We start from the raw sequence: 25,479 nt of genomic DNA, 5'->3' as shown, positions 1-25,479 counted from the left end.
ATAACACGATTAAGAGAGTGGTGGCCTACCTAATGTTTCAATTGAAGCAAATGTGGTAAATCCATATTAACCAATTTCTCACGGCTCTGTGTCAAACTATTAAGTGGGTATATAAATACTAGAAGCTGGTAATAATGACTGAAAAAAATCACTGACATTTATTAATTTGTCATATCTTTTTGTTCTAAGGTTTTCCTGAGGATTAGTGAGTGATCTATCTTTTATTATTATTATTATTATTATTATTATTATTATTATTATTATTAATCTGCTTAAAGTGCATAAACTAATGTGTCTAGTTAGTGTAATTTCTAGTTAGTGTAATTTTGTAGTAATTTCACAATATCTTGTATTTATGAATGTGTGAGTGTGAACATGCGTGTGTGTGTATGTGTGTATGTGTGTATGTGTGTGTGTGCATGTGTGTGTGTGTGCAAGGCACACATGCTGGTGCCTATGTCAGTGTTTGTTCTGCTATGGCTTTCTGAGTGTCATGTGATTAGTTTCTCAAAAGCTTCAGACTTAATTAGGCTTTGAGAGATTCTCTCTAAGAAGCTGATTAATAGAATTACGGGGGTAAATATGTGCGCAAATCTTATCAAAGGCTTCAGAAGAATTAGCACCGAATCTAACAGCAACACTCAGAACATGTCAGTCATGATACTCACAGTTCACTTTGGATGTGACTCTGCTCTGATCTGGGATCTGGGCTGAAGCTGCACAGGTATGTGAGAATACACTGACAGCTCAAATGTGTCAGACTTCTTTGTTCTCAGATTATCTTTGGCCTTTTCAGCTGTTTTATATAATTTGGTTCGAACAACATCCGAACATATCAACATTTATCTTTATAATAAAGCCTAGGGGAGAAGGTCCTTGTAAAAAAAAAAAATGTTTTCCTCACTTAATTGAGGTCACAAAGTTCATAACCTCTGGTCTATTTATTTTTGTTATCAAGATCAAGAAGTTCAAAATACATATTCTATCAAGTGCACATAACTGCAGAAAACTGGACCACGATGGACAAGTGGAAGTTTTCAATGAGCCTGAATTTCTCTCAGTGCATTCCGGAAACCCTCGACACACACTTCCCCATCAGGATGCCTCGTGGACGCCATCCTCCATGCCTCCTCAAATGCCTCCTCAGATACGTTAACTCCAGCATTCTGGAATATTGCCGAAATCTGAAGAGCACACAGAGACACAGGGAATCAGACAGCATGTCAGACACTGATACAAGCGCCACTATGCATCAAAATGTCAATAGCTCTCTAGAAAAACAAAAGGTCTGGATGGATCTGGAGCACACTGATACATTGACAGCCTTTAATTGTGCAAACTAAGATATCAATGCTACTGTGTCAGAGTCAGAGTTGAAATCTGTCATTCCCACTGCTATATGCAAGTTAAACATACAAGTTAAAACATAGTTAAACATGCAAGTTCAACATGCAAGGACAAATACACTGACACTACCTAGTAAGGCTGCTTAGCGCAGCTAGTCTTGTTGAATTATTTATGGATATTTTTGGATGATCCCCTGACCCTAATAGTATGAGCCTCAGACTCAAGAAAAAAAATTAGATCACTATGTGATAGTAATCCAAACAAACGTAACGTGTGCACATCCAAATACAGGTGCTGGATAAAAAAAGTAAAGGTGTAAAAAATTGCAAGGAATATCCGCACACTAGCTCTCCTTTTTTTCTTGTTTATTAGAAATTATCAGTCTAATAAAGATCTGAGGCTTGAAACGTAACTTATGGTGTAAATTGTAATAAACAAGAAAAAAAGGGGAGCTAGTTTGCAGATTCCAAGATTCCTTGCGATTTTTTATCACTATGTGATAGCCAATAAAGTGTTTTTTGAACCCCTGAGTCCTCACCTCATCTTTGGGCCGTGCAGAGAAGAAGGCCTCCTCATGCACGCCCCACAGGGAGTGGAGAGGTGGGTAGAGCAGGTCGTAGGCTGAGGCCTGATCTCCATAGTTGGTGCGGTCACTGACGCGCCGGACGCGTGGTGCGGGCAAATCCAGGCGTACGGTTGGGACTCCGTGGGTCGGCACATCTGAAATTCCAGCGCAAGAGGAATGAACAGGTCAAACTAGATTGCCTTGTCGGACAAATGCAGCCGTCTACTCAGTTTATTCATTTCATGCAACATTCATGTTTGTTGTTTATCAGTCTGCTGATCATAATTTCCCATGGAATTCAATTCCATTGATATGGAAGAGGAGAAGAAAAAACTGACTACTCAACATTCCTTTAAATCTTGTGCTGTACATAAGAACATCATCATACAGATAATCATACATACTCATTAAACAAGATGCATATTAAATGCATTAACTCTACACAGCATCTTTATTTCACAGAAGGATTTTGAGTTGAATCTACGCACTGGCAGTGGAGGCTCTACCCACAACAGCTCCAATCTGCGATGATGAGGTGGCAAACTCCTTTGGAGTGCTTCTGGCGTGAGGCAGAGTCTTGGGGGTCTTCAGCCAGCTTCCCAGCTCCACCGGCTCCAGGTCGTCGGGTCTGAGCAGGGACGCTGCGTCCGACACCAGGCCTCCCTCTCTCTGCATGCTGGCTGGCGCCGTGCTGACCTTGCGCTCTGAAACACATGAGAGAGTGCCACAGTATTTCACTCAGCAGTACACAGTGATAGTTCCTCCAAATAACCAGCAATAATGAGGAAACACCTATTAATCTAAACATGAATCTAAACATAAACATCTAAACACCTATTAATCTAAACATAGTAAAAATACAGAATCGAACAAATCAAATCAAAACAAGTGTGTATTGTAAATCTAGATCTATTTTTTGATATGTAATTCATCACAAATCTGCAGCGAAATCTGTCAGTTACATATTTGCAATTTTTAATTCTTGCTATACTTTGATTCCTATGTGTCTGCTATTTCTTATTGCAATTCAAGTTGTTGTTTTATTTTTAGTTACGAAACAAGCCACCTGTGCTCACCTCTAGTGAGAATCTTCTGCTCCAATCTGTTGATGGGCATTTTGTCTTTCCAGTTGAGGAAGTTGGCGAACTCTAGGAAGCTGATGTACCCGTCTTTGTCCTTGTCACAGCACTCCATGAGGCTATCCAACACCGGCCCACTAAGGTCCAGATTAAACTGACGGCACACTGCCTGGAGATCCTCTTTGTCGATCTTTCCCTGCCCCTTCTGTGGAGTCCGAATTGTGTTAATAACATGAAATATGCCAACATGCTGTATGGTACAATATGCATACAGCTCTGGAAAAAATTAAGAGACTACTGCACATTTTTCTGATGTCATCCTAAGGCTGCTGGGTGACATTTGAATGAGTTGACGATCATATTCAAATATTCAAAGGACATCAGAAAAATGTGCCGTGGTCTCTTAATTTTATCCAGAGCTGTATATGCTACATCATTTCTTTGAGTATCAACCAATACAGTGAGAGACTGAGATGTATTGATATGAGATGTAATGCTGACACTGTTAAACTATACACAAGTACCGGAGATAAAGATGTGGGAAGAGTTTAAGGAGAATGTGTACACGACATAGAGGTCACTTCAGGTCATATAACTGTGTACATATTGCTGCTTTTATGTGAGAGCATGCAGAGAACAAATGACCTTGTCATAGTGTCTGAAGGCCTGCAGCAGAGAGTTGAAGTTGCGATAATTGGCCTTCTTCAGGTGCTGGCGAGCAACGCTGACTAGAGTCTGCTGTCGGTCCTTCCCTCGGAGGTAGTTGGATGGTGGAATGGCGTGAATTAGGTCCCTAGCATCTGTAGACAACCGCAAGAAGAAGGGGAAATGTCACCAATGCTACACTAGTCTTACTACCAAACATGGGTGTCATGTTCCCATAAATGAAATAAATGTCAATACAGTACACACAAACCTGCTAAGCTAAATGTTACTAAACTTTTTTAAGTTGCAAAGCAAGTCTGAGTCTACAGTTTGAAGCCTCACAGAAGCGGCAGTAGCAGTGAAAGCCAACAGCAATAACGGCAGGAATGAGATCAAATATGTGGGCCCTGCTGCTGTCCACGGGCATGCCCGGAGGACCCAAGCCAATCCCCTGGTCTCAGGTGTGCCCAGAGGCATGGGGTACGGCGCTTTGATGGTGCAAGGCTTTGCTGGACCCCTATCTGAGACGATCACTTCAGTCTTGCATACAAGACTATTTCATGCACAAACACCAAAACGTACACTTGCTGAAAATTCACTTGGTCCTCACTGTTTTTAGGGTGGCAACTGTATCAACTTGTCAAAAATACTTTGTAACAGGTTTCAGATCAGCTTTCTTTATTGATATTTGAGGTGATTACTTTGTACCCTGGAAATCTAGAGTTCTCGCGAGAGTGGAATTGTCTCTGCGAGACACTCTGGCAATGAGCAATGATGCACGTTACATTTACCCCTTGCATTCCGGGGAACCAGCTAAACTGATGAAGACAGCGCTGCAACGTTGGAGGACAGTACACATTGGTCGTAGTGTTATCTAATTGCGTCGAAGTCTGAAATCATTCAGAGTAAACATGGTATAGTGTTATCCAATTGCGTGCAGTTATCCAATTGTGTCTTCAGTTGAGATGTTCTGAACTGCACCAAATCATGTGTATGATTAACCTGACATCCTCTGGGGGTTTGCCAAGTACACACAGGCAGGCACACACACACACACACACACACACACAGGCACGCACATACAAGCATACACAAAAGTTTCTTGAATTTCCCCTTGGGGATCAATAAAGTATCTATCTATCTATCTATCTATCTATCTAAAAGTTGCAAGAGTAGGGGATGGAATAGGAATCACAAGTGTGATTTATTTTCGCAGAGAGGATGTACAGGACTGAGCGGCGGTCATATGTTGTACTGCTATGAGGTACATCTAGTTTTTGTTTTTTATCAGCTTTCTAAAGCCTCAAGATTGACACCTCAAATTATGTCCTTTATTTGGAGATTATACAACATAACTCATTCTATTATATACCAATTATCATGTTTATGACTACCTAATCATACCACATAAAAAGTTCTTGGACTTCATTAATTAAATTCATTATTACCTATAACGTTAAGTACAATAAATTGTGTTTTTCATAATCAGAAATTCCCTTCATTTCTGGTTTTCATACAACATTAAAGTCACTGACATTTATGTCCATCCAATAAAAATATTCTATTCTCTGATGGTTACCATGAGTTTCCTCTCAACACTACACACAACTATTAGACTTGTACAATAAAATTAACAATAGCTTTGAGGTTTCTTTAGATGGATGTCTAATTTCCCAGGTGTTCAATGTCATTTGATGACCATCTAGTACCGCTAAAAATGACTATAAAGAACAACTATGTAAAAAACAAATAATTTAATACCATATGATATGGCTTGAAAATCTATGGGTCCTATCTAAGGTTGAAAAGACAGAACATTTTCTCAGCATCAACACTGTGCTAACAAAATCTATATCTATAAGCCAGACTTCTGCTAAAAGAGGTTCCAAACGACTCATTAAACTCAGAGGCGCCTGCATTCGCACTTTATGTAAAATAATCTTACAGCATTCTTCCTCCAAAAAAAAAAAAAAAAAAAAAAAACAATTGTTTTGCCCCTTTATTTATTGCTAGAACTGATAGCTGGTGACCAGAGCTGGTATGGGTTTACAAAACCCTATCTACAGTGAGTTTGCAACTGACTCACCAAACTTGTCAGGTCTCAACAAGATTCCAAATGTGTGATCTGCCGGAAGCTTCAGACTATCTGCAATTCTGACATAAAAATACTATAGTTAATAACGAGAATTACTACAAATTGTGAAAATGGACATGGTGCCATTGATAGACTTACGGATCATGCACTTTGCCTATTTGGGGCTGAGTCCTTTCTCTGAAGTCATCACACTGCTGTGAGACAATCAGTGCACTGTTATGTCTGTAGGAGCAAAAAAACACATGGCAACACTAACTTTGTTATGGTAAATAAGTAACCAAAACAGGTATTGATATAACAATTACCAATGGTTTTACCTATGGTTTTGACCTATGGTTTTAGTTACTCTGACAAACAGACTGAAATTTAGAAGGCTTTTTTGAAAATATAAACTGTAGCTTAGACAAGCATCTCCCTAACCACCCAAAAACTCATCCCTTGTGTTTTGAAGTTTTTGTCCCAATATCACAAAAAGGACAACACCCACATGAAGGCAATAATGTTGGTAGGATTGGTAGGTACTATGTGTGTTAGTAATATTTTGACAAAATCAAGGCAACTGTTACATTAAGCAAACAAATAACAAAAATTAACTGGGGTTTGCTCACTTTTGGTTATCACATGGCCAGTGGAGGGACTTGGAGACATTGCGTCCATCATTATGGTGGGGGGTGGGCACTCCGAACCTGATGTCTTTCCCACAGTGTCTCCAATCGTATGCCCTGTCCACGCGCTCACCTGCACAGAGTCAGCATCACTCCATGTAAAACATGGCATTTGAATACCAGCACTGTGAGCCAGACCTGTCTTTAATACAACAATGCACAGCATACATTATGAAGCAGTTTGGTTGTTTTACATGATAATGTTAAGTGCAGCAATTAGGGGATTGCATAATCCCGTTCATAACCCCCATTAATTCCCATGCACATAACTTATTTTGGCTGTCTTGATATAGATTATAATATTTTTATATAATTATTATAATTCCACATAAATGCATAAATACATTTGATTGGATGTCTATAAGCCAATCAAAGTGGTCAACATCAACTAAAGTGGATGGCTGTAGACCACACCCCTTTTTTCAGCATGGCTGACCTTGAGGTAGGTAGGAAAAGAAGGCCATATTTTAATCAATCATCATTCTAATATATCATATGTTACAGTACATAATTTGTGTTTAAATTGCGTTTAAAGTAAACATGGCATGTTAAATATTACATGCCAAAATATCATATGAAAGATTTATAACTTTTGGTAAGGATTTTTAAAAAATAATTTGTCCATTGGAATGGACAAGGGACCCCATAGAAGACTGATTGAAGTCAACTTTGAATGTTTCCAGATGCTACTGATTGATTTTCAAATTCACACATTCCATCTAGACCATGCAACCTCTTTTATTCAACCAATCAGCTGACTCACCTACAAAGTAAGCATTATGAGACCGCACATAATACTGATGGCCTTCCTGGAAATCTCTCTCCACTTGCTCAGAGGTTTTAGGAGGGTTGATGATTTTTTGTGCGTTGTTGATGCCTGCATAGATAACAGTTTTTTTCTCAGGCATAATTACTGCCACAAAATCATTGTGAATCTATCTTTATAATGGCCTGTGGCCCTAATGCATCAATAAGGGCAAAGAGAAGATAATAGACAATGATTATTAAATTATACTGAAAAACAAAACTGTTACCTGTATATAAGTTTGCAAGGACTAATAACTCAATTATACCTCCTAGAGTAAATTATACTTACAGTGAATGTTCTTCACACCAAATGTAGTTTGGTTAAGGTCAAACCACTTAGGCAGCCCAGACCTTTGGTCATGAGACCTGCCAAGAGGAGCTCTCTGGTGGGTGGCATACAGGGCTTCATCAAGTTGCTGCAGCTTCTGCTGAAACCGGGTCTTTGGTGCAGGATTTATCAGTGATCCACTCTGCAAAGTGAAAACCAACACGTTGACAACAAACAGGACACTCTGCATTTGGTGTTTACATTCCTTTGAAAAGTGGCGGATGTTCATTGTTTTTGCAGGACAAACAAGCACAATTGACAGCATTACTCATCAGAACCAGTTTTGGTTAAGTAAGCTCTGATGATGGTACTATTCATTTTGCTTATTTTGCAGAACTACATTTTGGCCCAACTTACAGTAATAGATGTTCTGGTTATCACTCCATGCATTTGATTGTTGGCAATATCAGGGTCATTGGCTTTCCCATAGAACACACGGATGACTCCTGCCTCAGGGCGAGTGGTATTGAGAAACTTCTTCACCACAGGTGGTGTGATAGCCTACAATCAGTATAAAGTCATATGTCTGTTAGGATTCATATAGACTGCGGCATTACATTTAATCTATAAAGGTGTGCTGATAAATGAGGGGAGATAGTTTCTTTTGACATTATTTTTGAACTTTTATCAGCCTACTTACGCAAATCTAGGAAATTGTATTAGTATGGCACCCTTTAAACAGCTAGTTTATTTCTAGTTCGCAGTTTATTTAGAAATCGGCTAGGCCTGCATGATTCTACTGTTGTCAATTCGTTGCTAAGTGACTGAACCAATGACTTACCCGTGGCGCTAACTCCAAACATGTCTTCACCCGGTCACCAAAGGGTATTCTTTTCCCTGCCTAGTCAAAGAGCAAAGATATGCCGTGAACTACAAATTTCAAATGCAGAGAAGCAATCAAGCAATCTAACATGCCTGACAAGTGGGACAATGGTGTTGGGTTGAACATTGTTAACGTGAGGATATTTAAAAAAAAAAAAAACGTAGTGTTACCGTTGGAATGCTTGGTAATCTGTCCTTTACCAAAGTCATTTTCTTCGTGTCGTCTAAAGATCATAGATATTTGGAGCTATCCAGTTTAACTTAGCGTAGCCTAGGCATGCATTAGTCACTCACAGAGGTATGTCCTTCATTGTGCGAAAAAGATACAAAGTAGGCTATCAGGATGTTTACAACCTGTTTCCTGGCAACAATTTCAGCAAGAGGAGAGAAAGCCTTGTCTGTGACGTAAGGTAGCGCTCTAGAATCTTTGCTTAAAACACCATTCAATCAAAACAGAAAAAAGAAAGAAAGAAATACAATGTGTTCAAATCAAAATGTTTATTTCTATTCCATTTCAGACAACATAGGCCAGAGATGGCCGAAATCATACTGACATAAAGTCAAATTATTCAAATAAATAGAATTCTGGTCGCAAAACATGAATTTATCTTTAGTAGCCTAAATAAAAAGTGAAATTATTTTGATGACTGCTTTTGGTTTCATGAATGGAAAATCAAGACCATCCTGACTGTAGCCTAGGCTAAATCATAGTCTATATGTTGCTCCCTTTCCTTTAACCAAAATGAGTAATATTGGGTATCTTAGAGAGAAGCAATTAAAGGCTAGGCACTTAGAGTAGGCTAGCCTAAATTGAAGGACAACTTTAAGACGGGAGTTTCTGATTGGCCATTTCGTTGCTCTACGTAAAAGATGTTAAATCCAGTCATACGATCTGTCATCCGACGTTTTGAGGCAAAGAGGGAAGTTGCGAAGAAAAGGAAGGAAAGACATTAGCAACCAGATACATTTCTCTGGTGTTGACCACTATTTAAAACGCGAAAATATCGCCGATTAGTGGTCGTCGTTAGGCGCCCTTATCGTTTTCTTCTGGAGAAGGTAACAGTAAGCCTCTGAACCATTTTCAAGTGTCCGGTTATGTCATTTTGGAGTATTTTTTGCCATTGGTTAAATGCAAGCTAGGTTAGCCAACATTAGCTGCCCAGCAAGCTATACTACAGGCTACTTTGTTAGCAAACACGAATAAGGAACTTGATTACCTATGCTAGCTTTGTTATAAACACAGGCCTGGAAATTTGGCACCTCAATAGATCAGACACTTATGTGCGACATTGTTAAGCAGTAAGTTGACGTTATCGTTCCGTTATCAGTGATATTTCTACCGCGATGTAACGTTAACGCTAACTAGCTTTTAGATTTCATTGTACTTTATCAGATTGTACTTCTTGTTGTCAAAAACTGTGTGATGTTATGCAAGATTGCTAGCTGGCTAACTCGCTGACATTGGCATCTGCGTCGAAAACCGTGTTATTTTAGAAGTGGATAGCAGTAGCTAGCAAGCTAAAATACCAGTCTCGCAAAAGTCTAGTTTGTTAGTGAGAGCCAGCTAGACACCCACTTTGTTCAGCGGCATTTACACAACAGTACATATAATTACGATATTTGGACACCTTAGCTACTTTGTCAGTTTAGAAAGTTTGTCGCTTTTGTAATCAGTGCATGTACTGCTAACTTATTGTCTCTTGGACTAGCCTAATAGTTATTAGCTGGGTAGCTGGAGAAATGTATCCAGCTAGCTAGCAAGCTACATGACACAGCTTGTTGCTCAATTATGATGTGCCCCATGATAACGTTACTAACATTACACATTTGGAGTTTGCTCTGTGAGTGACATGTTTATCCTAGCTCGTCGAAATCTACAAATTTGTGTAACGTTATGTTCTCGAGGTACAATCAGAATTAGTCGAATTGAAATGTTGAAAGTTAGCTTGCTCGATGACGTTGAGAACTCGTTTGCATGGAGGAGCTGAAGCTGAGGGCAAACAGCAAGCCGTCTCAGCTTGTTTGCTTGTTATGCCCTGTCTCATAATTTAGATATGAGAGCAGACTGACAAAATACATTGTCACAAATGTCAGTCAGAAGAAAGTCTTTTGACTGTTTGATTTCGATACATTGGCGTTACATAAAGTTAGGTACCTGTTACCTGTTTGTATCGACTATTTATGGTCACAACAACGATGTACCAATGTACTGAGTTAAATCAGCATGCTTACTGAAAGCCAAACGGTGGTTAAATACGAGTCATACAGGAATGTGTAAATACAGGATTTGGTTCTTTGCTTGACTTCATCCCTTGGTGAAGTAAACGAAACAGAATTGCTTAACTAGGTGTTGGTGAAATGTGGGGCTGGTCCTGGAATAGTACAACAGCTAGAAGTATTTTTTCTTTAGAAATAATTATATACTTAAATATTTTTGTTGACTTAACTGTTGCTGCTACAGACCTTTATGTTACCGGCAGCCACAGGGGAACACTGTTTCACTCTCTTTTGCTGTATCTCTGACAGTTATTTTGAGGTATTTTGGTTTGGTGAAGGTATACTTTTCATTTCCCAAATTCATCCCATCTTCCTGTTCTCCTCACCTTTTTTAACAGCAGTGTGGCATCTAGGTTATGGCAAGTCGGGGTGGTGCTACAAGACCCAACGGGCCGAATGCCAGCAATAAAATCTGCCAGTTCAAGCTGGTACTGCTCGGAGAGTCGGCTGTGGGAAAGTCCAGTTTGGTGCTCCGGTTCGTCAAAGGCCAGTTTCATGAATTTCAGGAGAGCACAATAGGAGGTGAGACAAATGGGTAATGAAATATCTAGGTTTTTTTTTGTTTGTTTTGTTTTTTATTTTCTGCGGTAATACTGAAGCAGTGGTTTAAAGGTGCAGTGATTCTAATTCAGTACAATGTTTTGTCAAATTAGAGAGTTGCTCCTCATAGCTTTGCTTTCAGCATGTCCTCAAAAAAACTTCAGTTTTCGTTGTATACAGCCCTGGTTCTGTAAATGGGAAGTCACTTGGGCCAAGCCATACGTCACATTCCACGTCCTCAGGAGCATGAGCAAGGGGTTTTACTCATTGCCTGTGGAGCTCCTATATTAACAACCTGTCAACCAAAATCACAGACTGCACCTTAATGTGTCACGCTGCAGTGTACTTAAACGCCAGAGTGGTGGTTCAAGGAATCCGCCATCATAGTATGGAGTCAGTTGAGGAGAAGTGAGATGTGTTGAGGTTTATGGTAGTTACTGAGGAAGTAAAAGTAAAACCTAAGGCTGAAGCCAGCATTTTTTCATATTCCTCAAGTTAATTTTGTGTCAGCACTAGTTGCCGATAGTTTTCTAGGTTATGTCCACCTTGGCTCTTCTACTGGTGATTCAGTGCCTGTCCGTTCCACCCAAATTCCTCTCTACACCTGTTTTAAGAGAAGTGCATATGTGAAATCTGGTTGAGGACACTGATGTTATCACAGCCCTACGGCTTTCCCAACTCTATTTTATTTTTTGTAATTTTTGTGTGTGTGTGTGTGTGTGTGTGTGTGTGTGTGTGTGTGTGTGTGTGTGTGTGTGTGTGTGTGTGTGTGTGTGTGTGTGTGTGTGTGTGTGTGTGTGTGTGTGTGTGTGTGTGTGTGTGTGTGTGTGTGTGTGGTCCTGTAGCTGCCTTCCTCACTCAGACAGTGTGTTTGGATGACACAACAGTCAAATTTGAGATCTGGGACACAGCAGGACAGGAGCGCTATCACAGTCTGGCACCCATGTACTACAGGGGAGCGCAGGCTGCCATCGTGGTCTACGACATCACAAACGAGGTGAGCTGAGAGACCCCTCATGATTGGCTAATGGATTGTTGACATGGACACTTGTTGTCAGGGAAACAAATCCAAAATCAAAAAGATTTCCTTATTGAGACTTTGGCCGATGTGGACACATATTTAGGCGATTGAAATCTAACTTTTTGTTTGTAATTTTTGAATGCTTGTGGTAAAGAAATTCTCCTCATTATGTTTGGTCAGGAATCATTTGCACGAGCGAAAAACTGGGTGAAGGAACTTCAGAGACAAGCCAGTCCAAACATCGTAATAGCCTTGGCAGGTAACAAGGCCGACCTTGCCAACAAGAGAGCCCTGGACTTTCAGGTTTGTCTCCTTGTAGAGCTTCGTCATTGCCAACCATAGGTTGTTCAGTTTTTCTGCATTGTCACGATTCTATCCAGCACCTTTTTGCTTTGTAGTAACCCAGCACAAACTATGTGTGGTCATAAATGTAATATGGTGCATAGGGGTGGTTAGCTTTTTAGATGGTGTGCAATGTGAAGGAGTAGAATTGAAGCGATCTGTTTGGTGAGCCTTGTTATGTGTGAAGGTGACACTGACCCCTGAATTTCTCTCTGTGTGCAGCTTGCACAGTCGTACGCGGATGACAACAGCCTGCTCTTCATGGAGACCTCTGCAAAGACATCCATGAATGTCAACGAAATCTTCATGGCTATTGGTATGAATCAACAAAATCTCTGTCACATACAAGGCGTAACAAGTTGGAACATATTTAGTGTAATCAGCATTTTTGTTCATCACTGTGGATAATTTATATTCAAAAGTATTTGTAGTGGTTTAAAGTAGTGGCTGTATTGGTAAAACTGGATTTGTTGTGGTTTAAATGTGTGTATTAATTTGGTACTGATCATTTTAGAACAACGTTTCCAAAAAAGAACAATGTAGACAAAACACATGTAATTATGACCGCCGCGCAGCGAAGCGGCGGTCATATAGGTTTAGTCAGATTATTATTTTTTTTTTTCTTTTTTTTTTTTCTTTTTATGCCCAAATTTCCGTCAATGATTCCCGGGACACTGAAAGACCGGGTACACGAAACTTGGTGGACATGTAACCCCACATGGATAGCATGGAACCATCGTTTTTCGTTTTGATCTGTAGCCCCTCCACTGAATTGGACCCCGAAAAGGAGGGTAGGGCAGACACAGTTTTCTGTGAATATCTCAAAACCGTAGGGTTTAGGAGGACCATTTTTTTTTGTATGTTGATCTCAAGGGGCCATGTCAACCCATTCCATAACCACTCATTTCATGTATAGCCCACCTAGTTAAACACAAAAAGTAAAAAATGAGGTGGTGTAATTGAAGGTATCTGTGACCTAACATAGTCAAAACTGCACAAAATTGGAAGTGTAGGATCATTATGACACCCTATGTATGCACGCCAAGTTTTGTGGAATTCCGTTCATGGGGGCCACACAATAAATTAATTTATGTTACTATACACCAACTGGCCTGTAGGTGGCGGGAGACAGTTTTCTGTGAATATCTCGAGAACCGTGGGGCCTAGGAGGTCCACCTTTTTTTGTATGTTGGTCTTAAGGGGCATGTCAACCCATCCCATTACCACTTATTTCATGTATAGCCCACCTAGTTAAAAATTAAAAAAGCAAAAATGAGGTGTTTTCATCTCAATATCTCTGGCTGACAAGGTCAAAACTGCACGAAATTAAAAAGAGTAGGATCATTATGACACCCTCTGAATGCATGCCAAGTTTTGTGTACTTTCGTTCATGGGGGCCTTACAATAAAATAATTTATGTGTACATTTAGTGACGCGACACCAACAAGGATTCCCGGACACTGAAAGACCGGGGTACACAAAACTTGGTGAGCATGTACCCCCACATGGATAGCATGGAACCGTCATTTTTCGTTTTCATCTGCAGCCCCCGCTGGACTGGACCCCGAAAAGGAGGGTAGGGCAGACACAGTTCTCTGTGAATCTTTTATGGTATGTTGGTCTCAAGGGCCCACATCAACCTGGCTCATAATCACTCATTTGTGATTTGCCCCCGTAAAAAATGAAAATCAGTAGGATTAAAAAGAAAGCCAAAATAAATATTCATCATCATCATCATGGCTGCATTTTCAGTATTGGCGAAGTAGTCGTTTGTCCACTAGATGGCGATCGTTGCAGTGAGGCGTAATTTTGTTGGAAGTTAAAAGTGGGTTGGAAAAACAATGGGCGCTTCATACAAGGACTGTAATTTACCGCAGCGAACATCTAATAAGGATAGGGCGATGTTCACATGAAGTGTAATTCCCATTTCTTCTTGAAGCGAAATAAATCTAAGGATGTTTCTCGGACATGCTTGGTTTTACTGCAGGTAATGTTAATCTTGTAATATCAATAAGGACCTAGGTAATGTTACCGTTGGTTGAGTGATGGAGGCATTTGATTGATTGCATTTGTAGAAAACTATAAATGCGGTTATACCAAGCAAATTGATAGCAGCACTGTTTGTATCTTTCGACTGTCATTTATTGCACGCGTGCTACAAAAATCATTCTGTGCAATGGAAGATTTACCAACGTTACACGGTCTGATACAGTTTTGCCTATACATGCGTGAGACTGAGGCGCCTGTTTATTTTGTTTTAAGTGCGTGCAGGGTGTGAGAGGGGAATCGATGTGCTTTGATTACAGCTTGGTAGTTGTAGTCTGTGAAATTAAAAAGCACGTGTGTGTGAAGTATCCAAACAATGACACCTTCATTTCATTATGGCTGCTTTAGCAAAACACCTTAAGCTACTGTGTAGTGGGTCCCATTTAGAAGTGGCTACTTCATTCACGCTTTCCTTGACTCATGGAGCTGCGTGAATGTTATTACAACTTTTCGCCACGATATGACAGTTTAAGTCCGGCTTTGATACTGTAAGGCGTAAGCCATTGGTTTCAAAGGAGATTTTATTTGTGTCGCCAGCATAGCCTATTGACAATTTATGTTGTCAATAGGCCTACCTTATAATCCTACCTGTAGCTTAGGGAAGCTAACAACTTTCTATTAGGATCTAGTTTGTTAGTTACCGTTTTGTCATAACTCCCTGATGCATTTTTGCATTTAGAATAGCCAGAGCGTGTATATCTCAATCGGAAAATTAAACAATATCGGGTGCCTATGGACTAGGCTGGGTGAACCCAGCCTGATCTGCCCGCTATTTATTTTTGATTTCTTAAAAGATTGAGCTTGGTCTGATGAAAGCCAGACTAGCCATGGACCTCAGTTAAACAATGCAAGGGAACATGAATCAGCCTATATTTGCACTAACAATAACGGACAAAAGCTTTTCAACTTTGGCCCGTTAAAATGTGTATGAACAGTCTAGCGGCGCATTTCATCAAGGCCCATTTGGACATGTCAGTTATTTGCACCACTGGTTAGATGTAAAACAGCATTTCGTTTCAGACTAGGCTACTGTTACTTAATTTGTGCATTAACAATAACGTTTCAGACTACTGTTACTTAATTTGTGCATTGACAATAAAGTATTACATGAACTAAAGATGACTAAAATCTTATGTAGAAGAAGAAACATTCACAAAAATCCATCCATCCAAAAATGACCTTTGTTTTTGATAGCTGTTGAAAACGGCATGGAACTGACAGAGATGTTTTTGTTTATAAATACATAAAAATAAATAAATAAATAACATTATGCTGATACCTTTTGCTTTTCCCAAATACAATGTAGCCTACAGGTGTAAGTGACCTTTCATCAATCCAGTTGCAATGGATGAACTGTGATGAACTGCCCTACTTGTGATTGTTTAGAGATTTTAAAGGTTTTATAACAATTCTACATCTTCTTTGGCTATTCTACAATCTATTCACCTTTTCAGCACCAGTAGGGTACTTTCTGTGCAGCCGCTTTTACACACACTCAGGCATGCCAAACAAGCATACACAAAAGTTTCAAGAGTGGGGATGGAGTAAAATATGGAGACAAATTGAAGTGTGATTTATTTTCGCGGAACGGATGTACAGGACTGAGCGGCGGTCATATTTTGTACCGCTATGCGGTACATCTAGTTGAGAATATTGATTGCGAGTTATGGATTATGAATTTTGTGCTGCTGTCACACCCAATTAAACTTAACATAGCAACTTCAAAGATCACTGTAGTAAATGGTTCTGACATTTAAGAAATAAGCAGTTTATGTCACGATTGTAGCACTGTTACATTCATGAGGCTTACTGTTAAGACTGTACCGGACTTTTTAATGGCTGCGTCAAGGTTGTAACAAAGGTAGCCTACATGTTGTTGGTAATTTAACAAACTGTAACACATTTTTAAATTCTGTTTCAACTTTCATGGAGTAAATAGTTACATTATGTCTCCTTTCTGGCCAAAAGTTTGTTGTCACTTAGAAATTTCCTTTCCACACCATTATAGACAGAATACCTGACAGAATAGACAGATTTCAGCTGCTCAAAAGGCTTGGGTCTTTGCCGTGTTTCATGATATGATGGCACATAATGTAATCTGAAAACTCCTGCCCTGATTAAAAAACACAATGCAACTTATTGTATTCTGTCTATAATGGAGTGGAATGGAAATTTCTAAATGACCCCAAACTTTTGACCGGTAGTGTATTTATTTGCGGTGACGAGCTCAGACCGGCCGTAGGCGTTACGTGACCGCTGTGTTGCGGTAAACCGTCCCAGCCCTTGTTGCATCACCTCTTCTTTGAGCAACAGTCTGTAAACATTTACTGTAGGAACTGAGTATTCAGGATGAAATGTTGTCCCCTTCTTGCCTGATATAGGATTTCAGCTGCTCAAAAGGCTTGGGTCTTTGCTGTATTTCATGATGCGCCAAACGTGACAGGCTATTTTAGCACCTAGACTGAAATATTGAAGGACATCACAGACAAAGACGCTGTCTGGATGCTGCAGATGTTGCTCCACAACGTGTCCAGATGTGCAAACAGCCCATGCCATATGCACTGTGCTTCCCCATTCCATCATGGATGCTGGCTTTTGAACTATGCACTGATATGTTGGATGGCCCCTCGCCTCCTTAGCTCACAGATTGTGGAGTCCAAGATTTCCAAAAAGAATTGTAATTTTTGATTGGTATGACTGGAGGACAGCTTTCCACTTTACCTTAGGCCATCTTAAGTGAGGTGGGCATAGAGAAGGCGGCTGTGTCATTTTTACAAATGGTTTGCTCTCTGCAAAAGGCCATTATTGTTAAAGTATTGTTATTGCTGCATTATTTGCTGTGATGAATACCTCCCCATCTTCACGTCTGAGAGACTCCCTCTCAGGGATGCTCATTTGATACAGTTATGTTGCCAGTTAACCTGATAAGTTGTGAAGTGTTCCTCCTCGTGTTTTGTAGCATTGCACAACATTACCAGCCTGTTGTTGCCCTGTCCTAACCTTTTTGAAAAGTGTTGGTAGCATAGAATTCAAAATGAGCTTGTTTTTTACATAATAATACAATTTCAACACTTTCAACCTTTGATATGTTATTTAAGTTGTAGTAATTTGCAAATCATCACACAATGTTTTTATTTGCATATTACACAGCGTCCCAACTTTTTTGCAAACAGGGTTGTATATGCCCTGTTTTGTTTTGACAAATTATAATTGCTTGATTATTGGTCTCCATGACCTCACAAAGCATAGGATGTGTAAGGGATAATGTATTGTCCGCCAGAAATGATCAGAAAATAAGTCCCGACAGGAGAACAGAACAGAACAGAACAGAAGGTTTTGCTTCGACCTGAAGGGACTTATTTTCTGATAATTACCGGCGGACAATACATTATCCCGCTTATTACGCGGCTACTTGCCAAAACGAGAAAAGAAGCCTAACACAATGGGTCTTTAAAAATGATTTTGCTACTGCGTTTCGTGTCTTCCGCTGACAAAATACATAGTTCGCCACACAGATAGAACTTGACAGTTTCAGGTGTTCCGTGGCAACGTCTTACTAGCTTACTTTCCCTTTCAATGAAATTCCATTGCAATAAGCGAACGGACGTCTTGCGGAGGGATATTAAAGACGTTAATCAACCCGTTGCCATTGACAGCGGTGATTTATATACTTTGCCGGTGATTTATGTAGATTTAACATAGGCCCGAACGTTGGGAAGGCCCATCCATGTGAATGGAACTTTCTGCAGCACTCTGAAGAGCCGTGTAATAATGCATTGTATTGTATTGTATGGGTCCACCTAAAACAGGACTTTTTGAAAGTCTCTTTCTCTCCTTCTCTGCAGCGAAGAAATTGCCCAAGAACGAGCCCCAGCCAACCGGCGCGAGTGCCAGCCGCAACCGGGGAGTGGACCTTACAGAGACAGCCCAGCCCACTAAAGGACCATGTTGCAGTAACTAACTAGCTGGACACATCTCATCGTATCTCCTCTCCTCGACTCGACTCTTCATAACATCTAGACATGGGGCTCCTCTTCCTTCTCCTCCTCCTCCTCCTCCTCCTCCTCCTCCTACCACCCTCCAGCTCCCTGGATTAGCTAAAGACTCTGTGTAGATATGTTTCTAATACTTTTTTATTTTTGAAGAAGACAAAAAAAAAGAACAAAAAAAAGTATGATCATCAGATTAATAGATGCATGTATCACTACAAAGCCTAAAAAAAGACACATAAACACACACACACACACACACACACACACACACACACACATAAACACAAATACGCCCGTACACATTTTGTAATCTTTCATGCACCAGAAAACTAACCAGTAGGAGAGTGTCCAAATGCAAGATATGTGTGTATGCATACAGTACGTGTGGATGTGGGTGTGTGTGCGCGGGTTTGTGCGTGTATGTGTGGGTGTCTGAGCAAACATGTCTTTCGGGATGGACTGATTCCTCACTCTGGGAGGCTTAAGCATGATGTGGATGGATGTAAATGTGTGAAATCCAGCTCCTACCGTCATGCGCTCGATGGGAAAGGTGTGTGTGTGTCTCTCTCAAAGCATCGGACCCCAAAGCCTCCCCTTCCTTGCTCTACCTGGCCCGGGGCCACACCTGTATTTGCAGTGATCATACAGTATTGACGCAGGGTCAGACAAGGACTCTCCTTACAAACAAGCATTCCTCCTTGGCCCTGTGGTTAAGTGTAGAGCCCCTGTTGCAGCAATGCTTGGTGGCAGCGCACAGCCCCCACATTGCTACTGTCCCCGTAAGATCGAAGCCGAAAGTGCTGCAGGGTCTGTTGGTGTGGACTTGCCACAGCTATGTTGCCTGACCAGTGCGGCACTTCTGAGAAACACGGTAGATGTGTTACGTTTTCTGAGTGTTTCTCATTCGATTGATGGACATCATGATGTGCTTTAAGAGAGAGTGCAGAGATCATGGACAGTAAAAAGAAAAAGAAAAAAAAGAAGAGTTAAAAAAAAACTGTGTATTATTCAGAATTTTGTTTCCATTTCTGACACTTACACCTGTTAAACATTTGCCTTTTCTGTAATCAGTGGACGAGTAAATTAAATGCTTCTCGGACCTTAGGAGTTGGGCATAGGTCCCTCTATATGGGGTATGGGGTCAGCACATGATTACTGTTCTGGAGAACTTCCCCTCAGCACAGCCTATACGATATCAATATATTGTAAGAGAGCGCACTCCAGTGCAGCCTTTTTATAATTAAAGCAGTACAGGCCTAGGGGCTGTGTTTAGGCAGGCAAAATTACAGACATGGCTTGTTACCTCGCACTAGTGTACCTCAAAAAGATCAGCCGTGTGCGTGGTGTGTGTGTGTGTGTGTGAGAGAGCAGGGATTTGTGCGTCACATCCTTGCCATGTAAACAAGAGAAAGCTGTTCCCGAGCGTAGAGCAGGTAATCATTAATATTTAGAACAGAGTGGGATTATGGAGGACTAATGAGAAATCTTGACATTCATGTCAACTCTTTTGCACTGCTTAAATATACCCTCAGCTTGTTTGCAAAGCATAGGTTCCAATTGTACAGTTTCCCAGAGCTACTCGACTGTGGGTGTAGATTTTGTTTTGTTATTTCAACAACCTGGTCAAGTAATGTTCAATGGTGGTCTTTTTAAATATACTTTGTGTTATTAACGAATCAATTTGACATTTACGCAGTGGTCTGTCTTGTAGTTTTATCTGAAAGTTCTGTTTTTTTTTTTTTTTTTTTTTTTTTTCTTTCGAAGACTCCTAGCAACAAATTGCACAAATTTAAGGTGTGTTTTGGTCATGAGCTGGTTACTGCCCATTTGATTAAATTAAAAATGAGTAGCCGTGGAAGTGCTAACCTACTGCTGAAAACACCAAATGTAGCTGAATGAACCATGTGACTGTCAGAGAACCGAATGGACAAAGTGATGTAACGTCTTTAACAGTGACGGACTATTCCTAAAGGATTGTCCAGGTACTAGTTAATATTTTCAATAAAGGGGATGTAATTGTGTACATTTAATAGTGTGGATGTTTAATAAGCTCTAAGTATACTAGCACAAGGCTGTTTTGTCGTTTTAACTAACAACTGCATATTGCAGACGTTCATTTTGGCCAAGAAATCAGAGGTACATAGGAGTGGATCTGATTGGCTGATGGTGGTCAGACCCCATTGTCTGATTGGACACCCAGCACGTCCAGCCCTCGGAGGAGGATGGCTATGACTGAGATGTTCTCCCTGGACCCTCCGGCCACCGCTCCCTTCATCAGCTTTCTGCATATGCTTGCTGCAAGCCACTCGTAGTCCACTTCCACCCCAGCATCCCTGCCTGCTTCCTCCTCATCAGAGGGGTTCTTGGGCTGGCTCATGGGTGCTGCCCCCTGTTGGTCCCCCAGTGTAACTCCACATGGTGGCCTCTCGTTGCACCTCTCTTGGTTGTCAGGGTCCTCAGTGGTCTCTCGGAGCTTGGACCTGTCCAGGCCTTCGTGGTGCCCCTTGGCAGCGTTGGCATGCCTGTGATGCTTCAGACAGTCGTGGGAGCACCACCGCACGATGGGGGCGACCTCCTCTGGCTGCAATCCGTCCCAGAGCCCACTAGAGCCCAGCACCAGCAGGCCAACGGACGCGTCCAGGCTCAGGGACATGAAGTAGGGCGTTGGGGGCACCACCTTCCTGAGCCTGCGATTGCCGTAGTTGCCCAGGCCACGTGTGGCGCGGAGCAGGCCCTCCACCAGGCCGTGCTGCTTGTTGGAGCTGATGGTGCCGCCTTCCTTCAGGATGCGCTTGCGCTCCCTGGGGTTTGCCAGGCTGTGATCCTTGGTCAAGCAGAAGCTCTTGCCAGTTTTGTACACAACAGCATGGATGTTTCCTGCCCAAGCAAAGCTGAATGTTATAAAAGTGCATCATTGTGTGACCACTGACCATGTAATAATTTTGTTCCATTGATGGAGCAATTAATTTAAAGGGACACCAGGCAACGTTTTCGTAATTAATTAATTAATCAATCATCTTCGTAAGTCGGTATATGGTTAAATGACTTATTACGGGGCGAATGAAGGCTCTCTCGCCCGCCTCTACTGCCTGTAGGAAGAATAGCCCACTTGCAAGTTCGATGTATCCTACCCGCCGACCGAAGCAGGATCAGTTTACAGCACAGAGGCAGGCTAACAAAACGCTAGAGATTGTTGCAAACGTGTGTATAATGGCAGAGCCGGCAAAGAAGCAGCAAAACCCTTGACGGAAGACTCAAACACGTATCGACACATACAGACGCTAGGGGGAGTTTCGTAGAGAAAAAGCATCAGGCTTGCCTGGTGTCCCTTTAAACCTCTTTTCATACTTGTCACCTAACTATGTTCTCACATTACTAACTGCATCAAATCTTACAAAATAATTGTGGCTGAGGTAATAAAATCATGACAGTAAGCCATTCCACAAAGCAGGACTGCCCAGTTATCCAGGAAACTTCAATGATAAGGGTCTCATGAAGCAAGATTTGCCTTACATGATTTTGTAGGGGGATGCATCACTAATCACAGGTATCTTGGTCTAATTGAGATGTCGTGAACCACACGTGCACTATTCTAGAACGCTGCACATGCTTCATGATACAGGACCTTAAATTCAGTTGTCTGACTAGACCAGAGATCATGCTTTGTGGAATTCATCCCAGCTAATTCAAGACTGACCACAGTTAGCGATAAGCATCCTTCCATGCAGGGTGTTGTGGTCCTCCTCGGGGGCTGTCTCCTGATCCACTATACAGACAACGGAGGTGCAGCCGCTCCAGCGGATCTTGGAGCTCTCGTTGCGGCCCAGCCCGAGCAGCCTGTCCATGTGTGCAAACGCGGTGGTGAACGCCTGGGTCATCTGCTGGTCTTTGGACGTGGTCCCTGCCTCTGTGGAGGTTGAGGCTGTTCTTTCAAACAGGGGTTTCATCTGGGAAAGGAAGTCCCTCTGTTCGCTATCCAAGGAGAACGAGGGGTCGAGTTTGACCAGCTGTTCCAGCAGCAGGACTGAGAGCTCTCTCGCCACCCACTCGGTCGAACTCCGTCCATGGAAACCGTCAAACACCCCGAAGAAACTTGTCCCTTCTTTGCCCCCATAGCTGTCAATGATCACATTGGTGTCCTCCATGTCTTTCCTCCAGGGCGCGTTCCTGTCCGCCCCTACGGCCACAGCCCTGACCAGAGGGCTTTTCCCTGGGTAGGTGACCACATTGTACTTTGACCCTGGAGACAGCCCAGTGGGGGCTGGGGTCTTGCCTGTGACATGACCAAACTCTTCACAGCTGCTCAGGCCATCTGAAACGCTGAAGGAATCCTGGCTGGAGTCACAGGTCTCCTTTGGGTCCTCTAGCAGAACAGAGCAGCTGCAGTGTAAACAATACCAAATCAGGCACTGGATTCACATTTGATTGAATCATAGAACATTTTACCAAAGCTCGTCTTGAAGTCTCAGTGTATTATAAAGGCATTAAACACCAATATGTGACGGTATTGAGTTTGAATAGTCTGTGATGACATGTCTTCACAAAGGATTTAATATTCTTCAGCTATTGTTTTGGTTTTGTCTCAAAGGCAGTGGGGACAGGTTATAAATCAATCAAGTAGTAGTAATAAGATGAACAACCCAGTCCAAGTTCAACACTAACAAAATCAAATTACCATTTCTCGACTGCAGGTTTTCTATCCATGACAATTTGTAGATTCTAACTGTTTACTTGGCTCACCATGGAAACTGTTGCTCTGGCAACCATGAATAGCCAAATTTTTGGAAGGATCAAAAATGACTTTGTTTCTGACTGCAGAAGTAACACAAAGAGAGAAAAGAGAGCTTCTCTTCTCTTCCAGCACATATGAATGTCATTTTCAGTCTTGAGAGGTTATCCTGCCTTTCCCCTCTACAGAGCCTGACAGACTCAATTTTAATGTCTTTAACACATTCATGTTAAAACAAATAGGAGACCGATATATCTTTACATTGCACTTGTTGCACATTGCACATACCTGTATGGCCCAGAAGATGGCAGCAGTGCACTCTCTTTAAAGTCTCTGACTTTCTCTCACACATGTGCGCTCCCACACACAAAACCCACTCACTAATGATAATGAGAATGCCATGACCTTTTCAGAACCCATGCAGAAAAAGGCTCTGCTGTGAACTCGTGCATAATATAAACACAGAAATCAATCGGCTGATCATGATTTTATCTGATTGCAAATAGCTGTGTGGTGTTTTTTTCGGAGCGAGAGAGACACCCACACGCATCAGGGGACGAGGGCAGGGGGCTTCTAATCCACTCCCTCGTGCACTTGCCATAATTCACCAGACATTACTGTCACATTCCCCATTGCTGCCTTTCTATTAGTGATTTCAATGGGTTGCTAATGTGTTCTCCACTTAATTGGACTGCAATTTGCACAGAGCAAGGGGGGAGAAAAAAAATGAGACCAACGTCATGTTTGAGGCAAACCGGTGCCATTCTAGGTTCCTCTACAAATTCAGCACCTTTAACAAAATTTGAGTTTATGCAGATTCTGTTTTGAAGAAACCCAAGGTGACACCTCGAGTTGGTTGGCTGGCTGGCATTGGGTGGCGATGTGCTGAGCCCGCGGCATGCATCACCTGTCCTACGTGTCACCTGAGACCCTGAGCTGACACCTCGCTGACAGTCCCATTAAGATGATAACTCTGCCCCTGGAATACATTACTGTCACATCTCCCCCCTCGGCTTCATCACACCTCATCACCGATCACACGGCGATGGCTAAGAGACGGGGGTGGGCAAGCAATCGCAGAAGAGAGAAAGAAAGAAGTGGGAGCATTCCACAGGCCCTTAAATATCAGCAAACAGATCTGATAATGGTGTAAACAGAACTGATGAGTGGGAAATGTTGTGTGTTGTTGATGTGTGCAGGCTCTCCAGCTTTCTCTTAAGCTCTTGGATGCGTTCCCAACATCAACCTCATTTCCGAAAAACATGGAGCGGGGCTGGCATTAGCGAGCAGAAAATGTCAGTAGAAGCTGTGTGATCATCACTGAGCCCATCCTCTGACACAGAGAACCCTTCCCCGTCCCAGCCCCCTCACCTCGCATGGAGGGAATTTATGACCCCCTTAAAACATGTCCATGCCATCGAGGGGAGAGGCGAGAGGCGAGACACGTTCTTGGAGACTGCTGGTCAACGGAGGGTCAACCCGTCTCTCCTAACTCCGCTCACCACACCTGGCAATGGCTCAATGGCTTCCCCTGAGCAAGTGGAGACATGAAGGAAAAGCTCTGGCACTCCAAACATTCGTCCTCTTCTGTTTTTGCACAACGCCTGAATGCTGGCAGCGAAAATGCAGAAAAAAACACACACCCTGGAGCGAGAATTGGAAGGCTGTGTTCGTTTGCTCTGTCTGGTTCTGTTGGAAGAATCGAATTTCATCCGAGAAAGAGCGTCTGACAACTCATTGAGGATACCCTCAGCCACTGCCAGTGGTTGAGTAACGTGGCCTGCATCTCACATACAGTCTGGACACCACACAGCAACTGGCTTTGGAACAGAGCGGCTCCTAATTCGGCTGGTACAAATCTGGTGAATCTCAATAAGTTCAAAAACGTTCACGAGTCATGTACTGTCTGGAGGGCCATCTAGATAGCAGTTTACAGTCAGAATCCAGAAAGCCTTTTAACCACATGCATAAAGGTTTATAAAGTAGTCTCAATGCAGCATATTCATTGACAAAAGGCTTTAGCTGTTCATACATAATAATAAATGCACTCATAAAGTGTAGTTATGTAATTGTAAAAGCCTTTGCAACAGGAAGCATCATAATGTTAAATAAAGCTTCTTGTACCACTAGATAATTAATATGGTGACATTACAGAGGTGAAATAATCTTTTAGAATTAT

The 25,479-nt window shown here is 41.8% G+C and overlaps 3 protein-coding genes across 4 annotated transcripts; 1 reads left to right on the top strand and 2 right to left on the bottom strand.

Moving 5' to 3' along the window:
• Positions 1 to 922: 922 nt before the first annotated feature.
• efhb (EF-hand domain family, member B) lies at positions 923 to 8,730 on the bottom strand. The gene is made up of 13 exons (XM_048260988.1): positions 8,525 to 8,730; positions 8,313 to 8,372; positions 7,889 to 8,032; positions 7,493 to 7,673; positions 7,160 to 7,273; positions 6,340 to 6,469; positions 5,870 to 5,953; positions 5,723 to 5,790; positions 3,637 to 3,791; positions 2,989 to 3,196; positions 2,401 to 2,616; positions 1,886 to 2,067; positions 923 to 1,184 (listed from the first exon to the last, which is right to left on the bottom strand). Exons 1-13 carry the CDS (start codon positions 8,561 to 8,563, stop codon positions 1,038 to 1,040), a joined length of 1,728 nt encoding a protein of 575 aa, XP_048116945.1. The 5' UTR covers positions 8,564 to 8,730; the 3' UTR covers positions 923 to 1,037.
• Positions 8,731 to 9,195: 465 nt separating this feature from the next.
• On the top strand, positions 9,196 to 20,601 carry rab5ab (RAB5A, member RAS oncogene family, b). Of its 2 annotated transcripts, none has more exons than XM_048260991.1 (6): positions 9,196 to 9,409; positions 10,972 to 11,152; positions 12,016 to 12,167; positions 12,372 to 12,494; positions 12,756 to 12,849; positions 18,425 to 20,601. In XM_048260991.1, exons 2-6 carry the CDS (start codon positions 10,987 to 10,989, stop codon positions 18,538 to 18,540), a joined length of 651 nt encoding a protein of 216 aa, XP_048116948.1. In that variant the 5' UTR covers positions 9,196 to 9,409; positions 10,972 to 10,986; the 3' UTR covers positions 18,541 to 20,601. The 2 variants fall into 2 exon arrangements, with proteins under 2 accessions (XP_048116948.1, XP_048116946.1); XM_048260989.1 differs by having other exon boundaries at positions 9,208 to 9,409; positions 10,969 to 11,152.
• Positions 20,602 to 20,741: 140 nt separating this feature from the next.
• On the bottom strand, positions 20,742 to 23,278 carry LOC125306520 (protein phosphatase 2C-like domain-containing protein 1). Its single transcript, XM_048261935.1, has 3 exons — positions 23,247 to 23,278; positions 22,269 to 22,951; positions 20,742 to 21,448 (listed from the first exon to the last, which is right to left on the bottom strand). Exons 1-3 carry the CDS (start codon positions 23,273 to 23,275, stop codon positions 20,742 to 20,744), a joined length of 1,419 nt encoding a protein of 472 aa, XP_048117892.1. The 5' UTR covers positions 23,276 to 23,278.
• Between the last annotated feature and the right edge of the window lie 2,201 nt (positions 23,279 to 25,479).

Source organism: Alosa alosa, chromosome 13 (genome assembly GCF_017589495.1).
Source record: "Alosa alosa isolate M-15738 ecotype Scorff River chromosome 13, AALO_Geno_1.1, whole genome shotgun sequence".
In the NCBI taxonomy this organism is placed as follows: Eukaryota; Metazoa; Chordata; class Actinopteri; order Clupeiformes; family Clupeidae; genus Alosa; species Alosa alosa.
Note: the sequence above shows the minus strand (reverse complement) of the source record. Positions and strands in the feature narration are given on the sequence as shown.